This window comes from Ursus arctos, unplaced genomic scaffold (genome assembly GCF_023065955.2).
Source record: "Ursus arctos isolate Adak ecotype North America unplaced genomic scaffold, UrsArc2.0 scaffold_12, whole genome shotgun sequence".
NCBI lineage: Eukaryota > Metazoa > Chordata > Mammalia > Carnivora > Ursidae > Ursus > Ursus arctos.
In genome coordinates, this window is record NW_026622786.1 from 23,515,045 (window position 1) to 23,535,055 (window position 20,011).

Consider the following 20,011-nt stretch of genomic DNA (forward strand, 5'->3'; position numbering starts at 1 on the left):
CTGATGAAAACAAGTGGAATTTGACCAGTCACTCTTGGGTTCTCATTCTACCTAGGCTTTTAAGGTTGTTGTATTATAAGCTAAGGAGATTGCCTCTTTTCAGCGCTGTATGGAGTTACTGAAAATCAAGGGAACATGAGCTTATTGAGAAAAAGAAAACATTAGATACCAGAAGAGTCTGCATACTATAAAAAAGAAGCTGAACAACATATTCCACATGAAGCAGAATTATTGGAACAGAGGGACCAATAATATAAAATAAGCAAAGTAAATATCCTCAAGACATAATAATATTCTTGAAGACATTATTAATACGAAACAGGAACAAAAAGTCATTAAAAATGACCAAGTGGAGACGTTAGGTCTAAAATTTTTAGTAGCTGAAATAAAACAATGAAGGGACTAAATAGAAGATGGATATAGCTGAAGAATGAATTAGTGAGATGGAAGATCAGATGGAAAATCTTCCAGAGGCAGCAGGAATGGATAAGAAAACAATAGATAAAAGACAAGAAAAGAGCTCAAAGCTGTGTGGGCAGAAATAAACAAGAAGATATCCAGATAATAGTACTCCCAGAAGGCAGAAAGAGGAGAGGAAATATCTGAAGAAATAAAATGATAAATATTCCAGAATTAAGGTCTCATAGACTGTAATGGTCTCACAGACCACTGAAAGGGCTCATAGAATGCCAAATGAAATAGATAAGTTAGAATAAAATCCTGAATGAAGACAAAGAGATGGCTCTAAAAGCTTCAAGAAAGAGTAGATCACCACTAACGGAACAAGATGTAGGTCAACAGAACTTCAATAGAAATACTGGAAGCAGGGGCGCCTGGGTGGCACAGCGGTTAAGCATCTGCCTTCAGCTCAGGGCGTGATCCTGGCGTTAAGGGACTGAGCCCCACATCAGGCTCTTCCGCTAGGAGCCTGCTTCTTCCTCTCCCACTCCCCCTGCTTGTGTTCCCTCTCTCGCTGGCTGTCTCTATCTCTGTCAAATAAATAAATAAAATCTTAAAAAAAAAAAAAAGAATCTTTAAAAAAAGAAAAAGAAAAAAAAGAAATACTGGAAGCAAGAAGGCAATGGAATAATATTTTTTAAAATATTGAAGGAAAAGACCTTGAACTAGAATTTTATGTGCAGTATGTCATTTAAATGTGAGAACAAAATAGAAAAATTTCCAGTCATACAAGGCCTCAGAAGGTCTGACACATAAATTCCAACATTAAAAACACTCTTGCAGATAGTGCTCACATCACAACAATAAAAACAACCATAGCAACTTAGAGATCACATGCTTTTTTTACTGGGCACTGTTCTGAGAGGTTTCATAAGTAACAAATGAGATTAATTCATTGAATTAACTGAAATAAATATTGGAGGATGTTGTAAGAGATATGGAAAGAAAAGGTGATTAAAGTACACATGAAAGTTTATTGCTGCCTAAAATAAGCAATAACCAAAGAAAAGAGAAAAAGTAGAGTCAAGACAATTCATTAAAATAGGGATGGAGCACATGCTAAATTACTTGCTTTGTTAGGGATCAGTTGGGAATTTAATAAAGACACTAACAGATAATAAGTTAATATAGATATAGGTCTTAAGAACAAGAACCATAAGGACAAGATGAATGGATTAAAATGGATGAATTGTTTCTTTTTTATTTGTAAAAGGCAAGCCTACAAAGTTAATAAAAGTAAATGTGAGACATTATCTTTGTGACATGAGGGTGGGGTAGGATTTCTGAAATAAACTATGGTGAAGGACATCACAGATACAGTTAATTTGGCTTTTAGTGGGAATATAGACTGGTGTAATCATTATGGAAAGAAATTTGGTAGTATTTAATCAAAGAGCATAAGAGTATAATATATATATAGCTCTGATACAGTAATACTAAGTGAAATAAGCCAAACACAAAGGACAAATACTGTATGATTCATGTATATGAGGTACGTAGAATAAATGTATAGAGGTAGAAAATAGAATAGTGGTTACTAGGGGCTGGGGAGGAGAGAATGGGAGTTATTGTTTACAGGGTACAGAATTTCAGTGTGGGATGATGAAAAATTCTGGAGATGGACAGCAATGATGGTTACATAGCAATGTACTTAAAGCCCATGCATACTTAAAATGGTTAAAATATTTTATGGTAAAATACAAAAAACTTCAATAGTAAAAAAAAAAACCCAATAATCCAATTAGAAAATGGGCAGAAGACAAAGACATTTCATCAAAAAGAGATCAGATGACGAATAAGCACACGAAGAGATGTTTAATATCATTAGTCATTAGGGAAATGCAAATTAAAACCACAATGTGTAGTGGTATGCCCAACCACCAGAACAGCTTTTAAAAAATGATTAACTTCAAATGCTGCTGCAGATGTGGAGAAAATGGATCTCTCCAGTTTGCTGGTGGGAATGTAAAATGGTACAACCGCTCTGGAAAATAGTTCGGCAGTTTCTTATAAAACAAAATTCATACTTACCATATGACCCAATCACATTGTTGGACATTTGTCCCAGAGAAATAAAAATTTATGTTCACACAAACACCTGTATATAAATGTTTACATTAGCTTTACTTATATTAACCAAAAAATGGAAAAAACCAAAACATCCTTCAACAGATGAATGTTACATCCATGAAAGAGAATACCACTGAGCAATACAAGGGAATAAACTATTGATAAATGCAACAGCTTGGATGGATCTCAAAGGGAATTATGCTTAGTGAAAGAATCAATCTCAAAAGATTACATACTATATGATTCCATTTATATATATATTCTTAAAATGATAAAACTATAGAGATGCAGAAGAGAGTAGTAGTTGCTGGAGACCAGGGATTGTTGGTGTGACTCTAAAGGCGTAGCACAAGGAAGACCTATGTGGTGATGGAACAGTTCAGTATCTTGATTATGGTAGTGTTTACATGAAGTATACATGCGGCAAAATTACACAGAACCACACACACACATGCTCACACACAAATGAGTTAATGTAAAGATAGTTAAAACTGAATATGGTCTATAGTCAACAGTATTAAACTAATGTCAGTTTCTTGATTTTGATATTGTACTACAGTAAGATATAGATACAGTAAGGTAAGATATCCTCACTGGGGAAGCTGGATGAAAGCTTCAGGATACTCTTATTTATCATTTTTGCAATTTTTTTTTTTTTTTAAGTAGGCTCCACACCCAGCCTGGAGCCCAAACTCACAACCCTGAGATCAAGACCTGAGCTGAGATCAAGAGTCAGGCACTTAACTGACTGAGCCACCCAGGTGCCCCATTTTTACTACTTTCTATCAGTCTCCAATTCTTTCAACATTAAGAAGTTAAAAAAATCTACATGCACATAGAGCAGTATATGTTTTACAGAACATAAATACACAGAAATGTGTATGTACTGTATGCCATGCATATGTCTTTGCATTACTTCCTGTATGTGAAGTCTAAAGAGTAATAAATTACCATTAGCCTCGCACTGGCTGGTGATGATAGTATGCTATAAAAATAGGTATATGATGAACTTCTAAGAGGTTAAAAAAGTATATCTATTTTAACTCTGTAGATGAAACTTTTTTTTTTTTTTTAAGATTTTATTTATTTATTTGACAGAGAGAGAGACAGCCAACGAGAGAGGGAACACAAGCAGGGGGAGTGGGAGAGGAAGAAACAGGCTCCCAGCAGAGCAGGGAGCCTGATGCAGGGCTCGATCCCAGGACCCTGGGATCACGCCCTGCGCCGAAGGCAGACGCTTAATGACTGAGCCACCCAGGCGCCCCTAGATGAAACTTTTTACAAAAAGAATTTTATAAGAGCCCAAGTTATAGAGACAGATTGTAGATGACATCCTAGCTATGCCACTCAGCTCTGTGACTCTAGGCAAGCTACTCTGTAGTCATCTCATCAGTACAAATGGGAACAATACAACTCATCTGCAATGTTCTTGGGAGTGCAAATGGCAATAACATAGGTAAAGTAGTTAGCATAATGCCTAGCACATAGTAAGCACTTATTTGTTATTAAAATTATAAATGTAACCACCAAACTTACCTTTCAAATTGGCTGACAAAATATATAAAATTTTATCTTTCCTCTAGAAACTCAAACTAAACCAGTGAGATCAGGAACGGTGTTAATCTTTCTCACTGTACATATTCTAAAGTTTTACACACAAATAAAATATTTGTCAAATACATGAACAATTACAGGGTTTAATTCCACCTCATCAGTAAATCTTTACTATGTAAAGTTATGTACCTTCATCCTTCATGTTTCGATCTATCTGTGGACCAGCATTCCTTTCTCGGAATTGTATGCCCTGCATGTGTCTTTGCATTACTTCCTGTATTACTTCAAACAATGGTTGATCCTGTTTGAGACATAATGGATATTATTTCTGTTAGAAATTACATTTTTCTTACCTTCTCTCAAATACCACAACTGAGATTTTGTGAAACATATATTGTCCTTTGGGGAAGAAATGGGGATCAGGGGTGGGACTGGGGAAAGAAGGATCTCCTATATACCGAATCATACAGTCAGCCTCTGGCATGTGAATATTTAACATATTGTAGTTTCAACTATTCATGTCTGTGACATGAAATAGTTTGTAATTTTGCTGACACATGAAAATGATTCTTGTGAATTTGTATAATTTCTATTAGAGTGAATTGTGCAGCTAATAAATGTACCTATCTTATAGAGAGAGCTAAACTTTAAATTGGCATTGCTGTTCTTACTCATCCACATATATAGTAATGGGAATAAACTACATACTAAAGTGATACTTTAGGTAAAAACTTTTTTTGAAAAATGTTCTTTGAATATTTCATGATGAAAACATCATGGGGACACAGATCTCTGCTAACTCTAAGGTGGTTTAGAAGTCCTCCACAGTCACATACCAAACAAACTATAATACAAAGGTAGATCAGAAGTGGCAAAATACAGTGTCATTGTACATTATTGACTGGGAAGAAAACCACTCAAAAAGTTTATTTATTCTGCGCTGTTAAGATAAACTCTGGACTCCCTAGATCAGGCTCTCCACAACCTGGTTCACCCTTTCCCACCTACTCTTACTATCCTGCAGGTACCCTCCACAAAAAGCCAAACTAGACTAAGCAGTATGTCCTAAACTGTGCTTCAATCCACCCTGCACTTTATATTTCCTTTCATCTCCGAGGCCTTCCCACAACTTCCCTCATCTCTGCTGAAATCCTACTCACCTTTAAGGTTCAGTTTAGGTGAAGTTTTAACTACTTTATGAAGTCGTCCTTGAGAACCACCTACTAGATTATCTCCCTTCCTTTTATGCACAGCATTTCCCATACACCTCCTTTTACAATGGCCATATTATGTACACATCATCTCTTCTATCATGTTGCAAGTTCTTTAAGCAAGAAGCAAGTCTTATCTCTGCAATTGCTCATAGAACTAGCAGGTGCTAAACATACACCAATACTTGAAGAATTTTTCAGATTTGGATTCTTCATTACATACATTTTTATATTAGAAGCTAAAAGTTATTTTTCACGAAAAAAAATTGTTGGAAGAGAATTTTTACCAGTGTGCCGGCAGACAAAGGAACAGAATCATCTGTAGGATACATTCTGGAAACTGGGCACTTGAGAATGTCTAGGCCATTTGGAACCATTTTACAGTAATCCTGAATACACTGTAGCCACCACCACACAGCATCCCGGCAATTGTATCTGGCATAAGTTCCTTCACCCAGGAGATTAGGAATGAGACCGTGTCTCAGGGTACCAGCAAATGCTAAAATAATATTCCTAAAACAACAGAATTAAGTGGATCATTTGACATGAAAACAATCACTTAAAAGATTTAAGTCCCTTTTTGTGACTATTATTCCAGAAGCATTTTCTCTCTTGTCCCTGTTTCTTTGAATTTTCATGTAGAAAGTGGTCATAATATGAGCGATTAAGCACTGAATTAAAAGCTCGAAACCTTGATCCTAGCCCTGGCTTATTCTCTACAATCTGTGTGGCCGACCCTCTCTGGGATAGTTTTTTTATCTGTGGATTTAGGTATTGGACTGGGTGGCTTTTAGAGTCCCTTATAGCTCTAGATTCTACTTTTGAAATCTGTGGTATTTCAAAATCTAAGTAAATACGACATGAATTTTATTATTTTAAACACCAAAGCAAGTACATAAGAAAGTAAATGGGTAAAAGCTGACCTTGAAAATCATGATTTATTTTCAAAAACTGGTAGAGAATACTTAATCTTTAAAGTATTATTATACTATCATATACCAAATGACAACTTTGTAAGATGGAATGGCATTTCTAAAAGGGGCATGAAACTAAGAAATAAGAAGACTGGGGTTTAAAACCTAGCATTGCCATCTGTATGACCTAGGAAAAGTCATTTAAAATGTCTAGGCCTCAGTGCTTTTCGGGTAAACCATTTAGAAATTTAATTAATTTTGTGTCTCAGTTTAATGCCTATCTCTTAAATAATAGTGCAATAAAAGCCTTTCTTGTATTCTGCAGTACAAATTTAGTATGGATAGTGACACTTCCAATTAACAAAAGGTCAGAATAAGCAATTGTAACCATCCAGAAGAATGTCATAAACTTGAAAGTTGAATAAAAAGACCTCTGTCCAAAATGGCTTTCCTACATGCCTCAACCCACTTTTTCGCTGGCTGTGGCCAGATTACTAGATTCTAAGGCAAGAAGGTGAATGGAATGTATGTTAAGTGCATGGAACAGGTGTATTTTCCCCACACTCTTTCCCTCTCTGCAAGCTGACTGGAGAGCAGTACTCAGAGGCCTTAGGAGATAGATGGTCGATTCTCAAGATGAAGGAGCCTATATCCCTGAATCACTATGTGGAAAGCTGCCTCATGAACACCCATTTTGAAATAAATTCATTTGTGAAAAACCATTAACATGTAAGAATTTATAATTTATAGCAGCTAGCACTACCTTAACAAATACATTATCCTCTCAGAATCATCTAAATCAGGGTGGGTAAACTTTTTCTGCAAAGGCCCAGATAGTAAATATTTTAGGCTTTGTTGGCCATATATATTATTCGTCTTTTTTAAATGACTCTTTAAAATGCAAAAACCATTCTTTGCTCCCAGGTCATACAAAACAGGTGATAGGCCATATTTCTCTGACCCCTGATAGTCATATGTAAAATTAAGAAGGAGAAATTGTTGGTAATATATACAAATGATAATTGGGAGCCCAGATAACAATGAAAATAATAATAATGATTTAAAAAACTGACATTTATGTAATGCTTAGTATGTGACAGACACTGTTCTAGACACTATAACTGTATTAGTTCATTTAATCCTCACTAGGGATGCCTGGATGACTCAGTTGGTGGAGCATGCCACTCTTGATCTCAGAGTTGTAGGTTTGAGCCCCACGTTGGGTGAAGAGATTACTTAAAAAAATAAAATCTTTTTTTTTTTTTTAAGATTTTATTTATTTATTTGAGAGAGTGAGAGCACATACACACACGTGTGAGTGAGCATGAACACGGGGAGGGGCAGAGGGACAAGAAAACTCCCCACTGAGCATGAAGCCCAACACAGGGCTTGATCGAAGGACCCTGAGATCATGACCTGAGACGAAGTCAGACGCTTAATGGACTGAGCCACCCAGGCAGCCCCAAAAAATAAAATCTTAAAAAGAAATCCTTAGAAAAACCCTGTAAGGTAAGTACTATTACCATTTTACAGAGGACAAAGAGGATAAATAATGTACCGTTAGTAGTTTGGAACCAGGATTAGAACCTGGAAGTCGGGCCCAAACCCAAGTTCTTAACCACTACACTGCACTGAATCCTGATGTTCCATTTCCTACTTCTTAATCATAGTCACTTAGGAGCATTTAAGGAAGAAGCAAACAGCCTCCCAAATTTCTACAGCCCCACAATGGGCTCGTAAGTGAATAATAAAAGGTCTTATCATATTAGGTTAGCAGGGAAGAATGTAATACATTTCAGATCCCCACTTAGAAATCTTCAATTTAAAAAATAAATTTTCAATTTTAAAAAGACCAAAACCAGAACTTTTGTCATTTGAAGAGGCAAACTTCAGTTTTTTCAAATGACATCAAAACAAAGTATCACATAAATGCTTTTTCTGCTGGAAGTTTTAACTTGTAGAGCAATGCTGTCAAACGTTAGCCTTGGGCTGCTGAAGACCACCTGGAGCCCTTGTGAAAACACAGATTTCCATCTGCTACTCTACCCTCTCCATACCCATTCAGAGGTCTAGCATAAGGACCAAGAATTTGCGTTTCTAGCAAGTTCTCAGGTGATGGTGATACCGCACATCTGTAGTACTGATTTGTGCTGATTTGAGTGGCACTGCTATACAGCTTCTCTTTTCTATCTTTGACAGTTTCATTCATATTATTGTGACATAAGGAAACCTTATTTTAAGACTAAAAGACACAACTGGAGGTTACAAGGCCTGACAACACATAGAGGAAAACCTCATCCTATAATTCTTTCTACAGGACTCAGTCTTCATTATTAGAAGGAAAAAAATGATAGAAAACAAATTTTACCTAAAAGTTCATCTGAGTTCTTATACTTAATTCAGGGATAGAAATTATACTCTTCAGTGTGTGATGTTAGTAAAATAGTTACAAATTTTTAATTTTTACTGAGATCAATTAACAAACACTAAAGAGAATCTGACCCATAACATGAAGGACTAGAACTTAACTTCAAAGATCTTCACTCCTTTGAAATTCTATGATCTATTCTATTAAATGAACATGTAAAAAAAAACAAAACACACACTTAAGGAAAACATACCTCCCAAATGTTACAAATAGACGGTAAGAAGGAAAGTTTGAAGAGCATGTGTAAAACATTTAGACATAAACTTGCACTGCAACTTTTTAGAGATCTCCTACCTGGCCTCTAAGTAGCGTCCAGTAATCAGCAGTAGACCTCTCAGTGCAATAAAAGTATCCCTTCCCCAGCAGCGAAAAATACCAGAAGAAAAATGAGGTAAGCCTAACAGAAAACACAACAAAATAATATGTTAATCTTAATAACACACACAAGCCTATGAACTCCATTACCATAGGCCAGTCCCTCTAAGCCAGGTGGACAAGAATGAGGGAGTCTGCAAACCCTCTAAAATTATCTGTAAAATGTATGACTATACCTACGTCAACATTTCTATGATGAGGTTCCAGATTCTTTTTTTTAATCTTTTTAAGATTTTATTTATTTATTTTTGAGAGAGAGAGAGAGAAAGCATGAGCAGGGGCAGGAGGGAGGGAGAAGCAGACTCCCTGCTGAGCAGGGAGCCAGAGGCGGGGCTTGATCCCAGGACCCCAGGATCACGACCTGAACTGAAGGCAGACACTTAACCAACTGAGTCACCCAGGCGCCCAGTGGCCCCATATTCTTATTCTTTTTTTTTCTTTTTATTCTTATTACATTCTTTTTTTTTTTTTTTTTAAAGATTTTATTTATTCATTTGACAGAGATAGAGACAGCCAGCGAGAGAGAGAACCCAAGCAGGGGGAGTGGGAGAGGAAGAAGCAGGCTCCCGGCAGAGGAGCCTGACGTGGGGCTCGATCCCAGGACTCCGGGATCATGCCCTGAGCCGAAGGCAGACGCCCAACGACTGAGCCACCCAGGCGCCCCTATTCTTATTACATTCTTAAGGGAATCTCAATTACCTTACAATCTTAAGGGCATCTCAAAGAGATTAAGAATCAGGGCTAGAGAGGGATGCTTATCTGAATTGATTAGAATGTGAATCTTTAAACACAGATAAACTTTCTTTTGATAAATTAAAGGTTGAAATCAGAGATCTAATATTTAACATATAAACACTTAATATAATATTAATGTTATATGTATTTTTAGTAAGAGAAGTGAGAAAGTTTACTAAAGCATTAAAGTACACTCTCCAGATATGAGAGTAGAAGAGCTCAAGAGAGAAAGAGCTGTGCCATATAATACTAATGATATATTTGAAAAGATTCTACTTGCAATTAGAGGCAACAAATTAAATATGAAATGATTATTTTAATGATACATAACTGAACATGTTTATTAATCTATCAGTCTAGAGTTTAACTTTAATACCAACTTTCCCATGAATTCAAAACAACTTAAAAGTGTTATACGGGTGCCTGGTTGGTTCAGTCAGTTAAGTGCTTGCCTTTGGCTCAGGTCATAATCTTGGGGTCCTGGGATTGGGCCCCACATCAGGCTCCCTGCTCAGCGGGGCGTCTGTTTCTCCCTTGCTCTCTACCTCTGCTCATGCTTTCTCTCTCTCTCTCTCAAAAATAAATAAATAAAATCTTAAAAAGATACTTGTGCACGTGCGCTTTCTCCCTTTCTCTCAAATAAATTAAAAAAAAGGGTTACAGTTTGTTGGTCAGTTTTTACAAAAGAAAATAAGGATTTTGGGTGCCAAATAACTTGAACGTTCTAGGTAACTGTAGCTTTTATGCACGAGATAAAATAGGGTGATTGATGGATAAAATCTAAAATTTTACTTCTAGGCTGAGTTTGGTTTCTTATAAAACATGTCAAGAAAAATTGTTACCTTATTTGTCCTAAAAACAATAATCAGTAGGAAAGTAAAGGAAATTAGCATTCTACTCAAAAAAGAAATATGCTAAAGCAAAAATACAACACATATTTCAGGAAGGGAAAACTAAGGACTTAAATAAAATGTACTCAGTATTCACTCATAACTATCTTCTAAGCATTTAACACTATCTGACATTATCTTGTTTGCTTGTTTTCTGGTTTGTTGAATGAATAACTGTCTTCTCTGTCGTACAAAATTGACAGTTACAGAAACCTTATCTGGCTTGTTTACCAAGCTATATCTATCACTGACAATTGTAACTGGTATATAATATATAAAAATTTACTGAATGAGTGAAATAAAAGGCTAATTATAAAAGGTAAATTGAGAAGCAAAAGAATTAGACAAAGATAAAAGAAATTTTTGGCCATTTAAGTTTCTGCTTCTTAGGTCTTTACCTTTTTTGGGGTAGAAATTATTTTCTAAGAAGTATCAGAACTAAAGGTGACATTAGACACTTCTTTTCTACATTGTCTCCAAAATAATGGTATAAAATTTCCCTAAATGCTTTGTGTATTATTTACACATGGTTGATTATTGATACATGGTTTACATATGGTTGATGATTATAACTTTGATGACAGTGAGGACAGCAGTTAACATATATAGTACTCTATGCCATACAGACTTCCTGGTACTTTAACCCATTTAACACCTTGTATAAAATATGAGTATAGATAGGTTTAAGGGCGATTTTGAGTTGGTATGTCCTAAAGTACAGTCAATTTGTCTTTGTTAAGAAGTCAAAACTATAAAATCTCTAGCACTGAAATGTAGTAATGTTTGCATTAACTTTTGACCTCTAAGAGTATATGACTTATAGATCACATATTTTGTGAGAGATTTCTACTGTCATTTATTATACAAGTTTACAATTATAATTTTTTTTGTGCTACTATCACCAAAGACCTTGGTATTCATTTTAAAATGAACCCCCAAAAATCTGTCTGCAAATATAAGTACAGATCTATACTTTGTTAGTATGAAGTGTACAGAACAGTCCCTTGGGATACTGGAAGAAAATATCAAAACTTCTATTTATATTTATCAATTTATCTTTTTAGTTTCTATTTTTGTTTTATACTGTACCTGATTATAAGTATATTGAGATCACAACTTCTATCAATATATCATTTATGATATCAGTATATCAGTATGTTTATTTTGGGAGTGCTTAACGATAGCAGTGACTAATCAAGAGCGTTGAGATCACTATTTTGTGTAAGCAGTAGGCTTTAAAACCAAATTCTGCATATCAGTTTTTTTTCCACAATGACCCAGTTCAGTTTCATGAGCATCTGCATAGATTCACAGAGGAAATATAAGTACCAGGAGAAGATGAAATAGTTGAATGAAAATCTACAACACGATTATGTAATTAAAGCATATAATCATTCTAAATGAAAGTTAAATTCTTTTTTAGTTGTCAGGTCTTACTAAGTCTTTTTTCTTGGTCTGGGTAGATGCAAATTTAAGGATAAACAGAGGAAATCACATAAATACTATTACTTTCATCCTGCAATTTGGTAATTTTCAGTTTAGTTTGGAAAGTTCTAAATTCAGTGGCCTTAAATATTAAGCACTTTCTATAAATAGCTTGAAGTACATTAAAAAGAAAATAAAAGCCTGTTCTTAGATTTGTTACTTGATTCAGGTTTTAATACTACTTGCAGGAAAGGATGCCAAAAAATATAGTTGAAAGCATTTGAATGCAATTAGACACATAATAAAAAATTATTTAACATTCGTTTTGTGTTTTGTGACTTATAGAGGATCTTTCCATCATCTCTTGGTAATTTACAAGATTGAGTTAATTTTTTAAATTGGAAAAAAAGCATAATATAAAAGGGTAGTAAAACAAATCTGATAAAAAATACAAAATGTCAAGAGTTGGAAAAAAACAGAAACATGCAGAAGAAAAGGATTAATCATATGATAATTGTCTTTCTCTGCTTGACTCACAAGGAATAGCATGGAGGGCATCAGAAGATGGAAAGGAAAAATGAAGGGGGGGAAATCAGAGGGGGAGACGAACCATGAGAGACTATGGACTCCAGGAAACAAACTGAAGGTTTCAGAGGGGAGGGAGGTGGGGAGGATGGGTTAGCCCGGTGATGGGTATTAAGGAGGGCATGTATTGCAATGAACACTGGATGTTAAACGCAAATAATGAATCATGGAACTCTACACCAAAGATTAATGAAGTACTGTATTGTGACTAACACAACATAATAAAAGAAAAGAAAGAAAAGGATTAACCAGTCACAATGAAAAACACACATAAAATAAATGCCTGTTGCACAGTATTAATTAAATAGTAAGTACAAATATTAGTTCTACAAGTGAATATGAAATTTTACCAAGCAGTCACATAAAATCTTGGATAACATCATCAGTCTTTTTTTAAAAATAGTGATTTCCCAGGAACTTTTCCTCCTTGAATAATATTGACTGACACATTCTTTAACCTGTATGTAATTTCTTACCTGCAGCTAGAGATACACAACATTGCTCTTTTTCTTTTGTGATCTCATTTAGCCTGTATGGTACATCCATAAGTGAAGGTGAAAGAAGTGGCAGAGAAGGGCACTTTCCTACTCCACACATTTGCACTGATCCCAGTGAAAGGTGTTTCACAAAGGTAGAGCCATTCTGAACAAAGCTGTAACAAAGTGATCATGTTTAAAATATTATTCGTAGAAATACAAAAATGTTTATTATTTATTTATTTACTTAAAAAGTTTTATTGTGGTAAGAACGCTTAACTTGAAATCTACTCTCTCAATAGATTTTTAAGTGTACCTGCAATAATACCGTTATTTACAGGCACAATGTTACACAGCAGATCTCTAGAACTTACTCACTTTGCATACCCATTGTTTCAAAAATTTTTACCAGTATCATTTTAACTGGTTTCTTTCCTTCAACTAGTCTCTCTACCAGATGTGTAACAATGGTAATACTGGCTGAAAACATTTTCAATTTGGTTAGATTTCAGAACTGTTTTCATTTCACCCAATATTATGGCTGGTTTTAAGTCCAAGGCCTCTTGTGCAACAAATGGAAGGGCTGAATTTTTTTTTTTTAAGATTTCATTTATTTATTTGAGAGACAGAACATGAGCCAGGTGAGGGGCAGAGGGAGAAGCAGACTCCCTGCTCAACAGGGAGCTCGATGCGGGGCTCCATCCTGGGACTCTGGGATCATGACCTGAGCCAAAGGCAGACGCTTAACTGACTGAGCCACACAGGTGCCCCTGAAGTTTTGCTCTTTCTGAAATTATTCTCAGATCAATTTGGTGGCTCTTCAGTGGTACATTTTGATCTGTAATTTCATTTTAGGGAAATTCATCACTGAAGGCAAATTTCATTCATAATAATAGAATAATTTTTCTCTTAATGAATGAAAAATTAGAAAAAGAACTGTGTATGCATATTCTAAAAATTATATGATAACAAGTCAAGGAGTAAATAGAAGCAAAAAATATGAAACAATTAAATTTTCCCATGAACGTGTGTTTTTAGCTTTACTGAACAGATTTTAACATCTGTTTGTTTTTGTATGCTCCAGATCAAAGGATGCAAATACATTTACTATCCACTTACAAACTTTTTCAACTCTATGAATCTATGACAATTCCTTAGTTTTGGTCTTTCAAGAGTATATAAACTGACTGTATATGGTTTCTACACAAACATGTCTATTTACTCAAGCTTTGTTGGATATACCTTGACATCTGCTTCCATGCTGTATCCAGAAGAGTGGTGTATGCACCAATTAATATAGCATCGAAGTAACATGGGATAAGATAACGTGGGATCTGCTTCAGGTAGAAGAACATAGCCTGCAACCATTTACCAACCTGTTATAAAAATAATTTTAAAAGTTAATTTGGTGTGTTTACAGGCTAGGTGCATTTTAAGAGGTAAATCCAAACATGCAGCTCTACTATCTAGTAATCTATCAACCAGATTTCCATTTATTAGAATGGGAAGACGATGAAGAAGGGAGGAACATATTTCAGGTTAGAAAACTAAGTTAATTTTATATATACCATAGTAATATAGTTTTTATTGTTTCCGTGTTTTGTGAACTAGAATAAAGTCTTACTTACTTCAGCAATAGTTCCTGATCGTGAAATAAGTCGGTTACTGACATAGTCAATCATCCAATCTCCAGATCTCAAATTATCACAAAAGGGATGCCCCAAGTCATTCTTTGGTCTTATTTCTGCCAAGACGGACATTAATCCTGAAAATTCATAGAAATATCATGCTGTTATTGGCAGAGGCAATTTGTTCTCATAGCCTGGGCTACTGCTGTCTCTAATGATATGGGGTGAACACATATAGAGGTAGACATAAGGGCTGCAAAGACCACAGTGGTACTTCCCGTGGTTGGAGATATGTGTGGCAACACTGGCTTGACATGAGATACAAAGACATATTGAAGAAGACTACTGTCGCTGGAGCTATACAGAGCTTTCCAAGATTCCTAACTTTTTTTTTTTTTTAAAGGTTTTATTTATTCATTTGACAGAGAGAGACAGCCAGCGAGAGAGGGAACACAAGCAGGGGGAGTGGGAGAGAAAGAAGCAGGCTCCCAGCGGAAGAGCCTGACGTGGGGCTCGATCCCAGAACTCCAGGATCACGCCCTGAGCCAAAGGCAGACTTTTAATGACTGAGCCACCCAGGCGCCCCCCAAGATTCCTAACTTTTGAGACTCGTCTTGTTCTTCTGAACTTTAATATTAAAATATTCAAAGGCAACTAACTGGCATAGTTTTCCTGCCCTAAGACACTGGGGGGGGGGGAAATTGATAAGTCTGTGTCTTCTCATGCTGAAAAATGGTGGAATCATTAATATTCAAGCAATCACAGGACTGGTTTCAAAGACAGCAAGAGCATCTCTGGTGATAATAATAATAAAGCCTGCTTTGGAAAGGACCTTTGAAATGTAACAAGAGGGAGTTGGAACTAAACGAGTTAACACGGTGAGGTATATGAGCATATCCTTAAGCAATACTCAAACAGAAACATTAGCATTTCCATGCATACACAGTGGTTTCTGTGATTTCAATGACAGAACAATAGTACTTCTTCCATTACCCCATAATGTAATAATTTCCACCTTAAAAATATTATATTAATAGCCTCAACAAGTTCATTTTGACTAAATTTATTTATATATTTAGGATTTAATTTTACTTTGTATATAGCATGTCTTGAAAAATAAAAAAATAAATATATAAATTTAAGATGTAGTTCTTTCTCTTAAGGGGCTTATGACCTTCTTTGGGAAACAAAGCTTAAAACATAAACAAAACTAGAAAATAAGACAGTATAAAATATAGATCCACTTTTGCTCTAGCATTTCGGGGAAGGCAAATATTGCTCAGTAAACTAAGATTCATTTGTTGAATAATGGTGACATGATGAAGCAGCATTTTAGAAAAAGAGATCTGATCAGTGGAATGGAATGTTCCGTGAAAGAGGTAACAAGAAATTGGAAAACTGGTTACTTGGTTTTGCAGACAGACTTAGTCTCTGAATATGGTGTTAACTATGAAAATAAAAGGATTTGGTATACCATAGTGAACACAGAAAAAACCAGTCACAATTACTGATTGAATACAGAAGATAAAAGGGACAGGTCCAAAAACAGATTCCTGGATTCCAACATGACCGAATATGTATTATTATAAGAAGTAGGGAAGAAGAGAAGGGGGATTTTTTTTTAGGGGAGAGAAAGTCAATGAAGTTAAGTCTGACTTAATTGGATATTGCTATTCAGAACCTCCTAGAAATATCCAGTGGAATGCTGGAAATACTAAACTGTCAGAGAAGAAAGGGACTGATATAAAGCAAAAAGTAAATCAGGAGAAGGTAAATCAGGAGAGAGTAAAGAGCTAGACTTAATTTTAAGAAAGACGAAGACCAGAAAAAGTTCAGAAAAGTGTGGTCTTTTCAGTTAGCAGAAGGAATTCAACAGCTCAGGGTGAAAATGGAGTAAACAGCTGTCTATGACTGGTAACATATACGTTTCTCTATTTCTCACAGCACAAAACATTTTGTGTTGAAAATCAGACTGTTTTAGGGGCGCCTGGGTGGCACAGCGGTTAAGCATCTGCCTTCGGCTCAGGGCGTGATCCCGGCGTTATGGAATCGAGCCCCACATCAGGCTCTTCCGCTATGAGCCTGCTTCTTCCTCTCCCACTCCCCCTGCTTGTGTTCCCTCTCTCGCTGGCTGTCTCTATCTCTGTCAAATAAATAAATAAATAAAATCTTTAAAAAAAAAAATGAAAATCAGACTGTTTTAGAAAAAAAATGTCAAAAGTACAAAAGTCTAGAAGAAACTTATTGAGAGCTTCTTATGTGCTTGGTTTTGTAGAAAATATAAAAGCTAAAAAACAAGAATGCAAAAAAGGCAAACGTTCTTCTTTCTCAAGGTACAATCTACTTAGTGAGTTTTAAAGCTAACAATCACCAAGTACTAACTGTGAACTAAGCGTTGTCTAAGTGCTTTACATGTATCAAGTCATTTAATCCTTGTGGTAGGTACTATTATTGTTTCCATGTTATAGATGAGAAAACTGAGCCATGGAGAGTTTACTCCAAGGTTATAAAGCTAGTGAGTGTAACCGAGGGAATCTAGAGCCCATTCTTAGCCACAACAATAAATATTCACAAAACACTGTACTAATTACTAAAATAAAGCAATATCTTCCAAGTAAGGCAGTATAGCAAGTAAGAGGTATAGTAAATTAATGCAATGGGTATCAAGGAGACTAAGATATTACCGTGAAAAATAATAGTTAAGGAGTGCTTTGTGCAAGATGTAAGAATCGAACTCATCCTTAAAGATGGGTCAGATGGACAAAGAAAATAAAGAGTTGCGTAAAAGCCATGATATGTGGAATACTACATGAACTAGGAATACATATGTGATAAACCAAATTTCTTAGATAAAAATCCAAGAAAATATTCCCAACCAGATGCGTTAAACTGATAATTAAATATTTAGATCCTATGTCCTGCCTTACAACTACTCTAACTACATAATGTTTTATTATAAGTTCTCTTTTTGGATAAAACAAATATGCAATGAAACAAAGTTTCTAATTAGATGAAAAAGGAAGATGAATGTATTATATTTACAACCTAGTCCCATTTGGGGCCCAAATAAGTTTTCTCACTTAGTTTTCAAAAAAACCTATGAATCAGACAATATTATTCACATTTTATAAAGGCAGAAATTGGGGCACAGAGAAGTTAAGTTACTGGCTGAAGGTCAATGAATGAGTAGGTGACAAGGCCACAGTTTGAACCCAAGCAGTTGAATTCTGAGCCCATACTTTAATTCTATAAAGAAGACACCGTATGGGGGTGCCTGGGTGGCTCAGTCGTTAAGCATCTGCCTTCGGCTCAGGGCGTGATCCCAGGGTCCTGGGATCAAGCCCCACATCGGGCTCCCTGCTCCACTGGGGGCCTGCTTCTTCCTCTCCCACTCCCCCTGCTTGTGTTCCCTCTCTCGGTGACTGTCTCTCTCTCTCTCTGTCAAATAAATAAATAAATAAATCTTAAAGAAAAAAAAAAGACACCATATGACCCTAAAAAAACCCAAAAAAAGTCCAAAAGCTTAACTATCCTTGTATTTGCATACCTTGAAGACCCGCATATTTAAGAGATGACCAGTTTGGTATGTCATAACAGCCTCCACCGTCTTCTTGTTCTTCTGCTTCACATCGGTAAAGTACCTGATTCAGTTCAGCCAAAGTTAATTTTGAGGCAATGCTAAGAAGTGGAAAATAAAGAGAACTGGTTAAATACAGTAAAATTGCACCCACTGTCAATAAAGAAGAAAATCTGAATCATAACCATAAAATGCCTTAACAATGTATGTTTTAGTAACTCAGCATTATAATATACATGTAATATACATTATAAACAATATATATTATAAGCAATAATTAAAGAATAAAACATGCTAAAAATTCAGTTAGAAGTAATACTTCTTTCAAGATAAGAAAATAATCAATTGCCAAATTTTATTACTTACAAGTATGCTGGAAAAATCTTTTGGTTGCTACAACCTTTTTCTCACAAATTTGCTTTTTTAATATCTTTAGATGGACTTGGTTTTTTTCTCTTCTTTATATTCTCCTAAGTAGGACATCAATTACTTTTTATGATAATTATTTTAAAATCAAAATACTTGTCAAGGACCAGTAAAGGGATAATCAAAAGTCACAGTTAACCATCTTAGAAATCATGTACTATTTCTCTCCTTTTCCTTCTCTCCTCTCCTAAGGTGGCACTACCCTTTAGCTGGGTTATTCAAGAAACCAAGATTTTCTTATAGATGCTTCTTGATAATACTCAGAAGGAGGTGTCTATCATGGCCTTGGTTTCCCCTTTGTCCAGGCAGCAGTGAGATTCTAACTGACCACACTTGAATACAACGAAAACCCTACTTTTTTATAATTCTAGCTGTTCGGGTCATTTCATTCTACAGAACTGAATACATATCCTCTTGAATTTTATGTGAACACATCCTCTTCAATGTACTTCCTTCTTTCTCTTTTAGTTCTGTCTCAACTGAGAAAACTAGAGTTGGCTGCGCTTTGTTCCCTGTTTCTGCCACACTCTGTCCTCATAGCTGGGACTGACTCTTCCTTCATCTGCAGTTTGTGAGTCAAGTTTGATCAAATCAATCAGCAGTCTCAGTACCAACTCCATTCTAGGCAAATATTTTTTGACATGTAGCCAGTGAACTTGCATACGAATTACCTGGAGAGCTTATTAAGATGCAGATTTCTTGGCCTTACCCCAAGATAATCTGAGTAGGTTTGAGGATGAATATGCATTTTATAAGCATTTCACAAAAACATAAAACTGCTTCATCAGATATTTTTAGAATGTAAATACTTTTCTAATAGCTTGAGTTAAGAGTTAATATCCTTAATGATAGAAGCTCTTACAAAAACAAAAAATTGAACACAATCGAAAAATGGGTTAGTACATAAAATGATATTTCACTGAATAAATACATAGCCAACGAACAACAACAAAAAATTTAGCTTAGGGGCACCTGGCTGGCTCAGTGCGATGAACATGTGACTCTTGACCTTAGGGTCATGAGTTTGGGCCCCACTTTGGATGTGGAGCCTACTTTAAAGAAATAAATAAAATACTTAAAAATGATGTGGAAGGAATATGGTGTATGCGATTTAGCCTCATATAGTTCAGAAAAATTGTGTGCATGTGTGCATGTACAGAGATGTGTGTGTGTTTGCTTGTATCTATAGCTAGAGTGCATGAGTATGAGAGAGTGCACATGCAAGCACACATACAAATGATAAAGCAATAGGACAAAA

General features: G+C 35.5%; 1 protein-coding gene across 4 annotated transcripts in view; it reads right to left on the reverse strand.

Moving 5' to 3' along the window:
- The window catches only part of AGL (amylo-alpha-1, 6-glucosidase, 4-alpha-glucanotransferase), a 78,662-nt gene that overhangs the window by 18,940 nt on the left and 39,711 nt on the right, over nucleotides 1–20,011 (reverse strand). For all 4 annotated transcript variants that reach the window (XM_026497548.4, XM_044383619.3, XM_044383617.3 and 1 more), the window contains exons 21-27: nucleotides 18,298–18,428; nucleotides 14,751–14,887; nucleotides 14,365–14,498; nucleotides 13,123–13,298; nucleotides 8,931–9,033; nucleotides 5,582–5,807; nucleotides 4,273–4,384 (exon numbers count right to left, since the gene is read on the reverse strand). In XM_026497548.4, coding sequence (XP_026353333.1) covers nucleotides 4,273–4,384; nucleotides 5,582–5,807; nucleotides 8,931–9,033; nucleotides 13,123–13,298; nucleotides 14,365–14,498; nucleotides 14,751–14,887; nucleotides 18,298–18,428 — 1,019 coding nt within the window. The remainder of the gene's footprint in view (nucleotides 1–4,272; nucleotides 4,385–5,581; nucleotides 5,808–8,930; nucleotides 9,034–13,122; nucleotides 13,299–14,364; nucleotides 14,499–14,750; nucleotides 14,888–18,297; nucleotides 18,429–20,011) is intronic.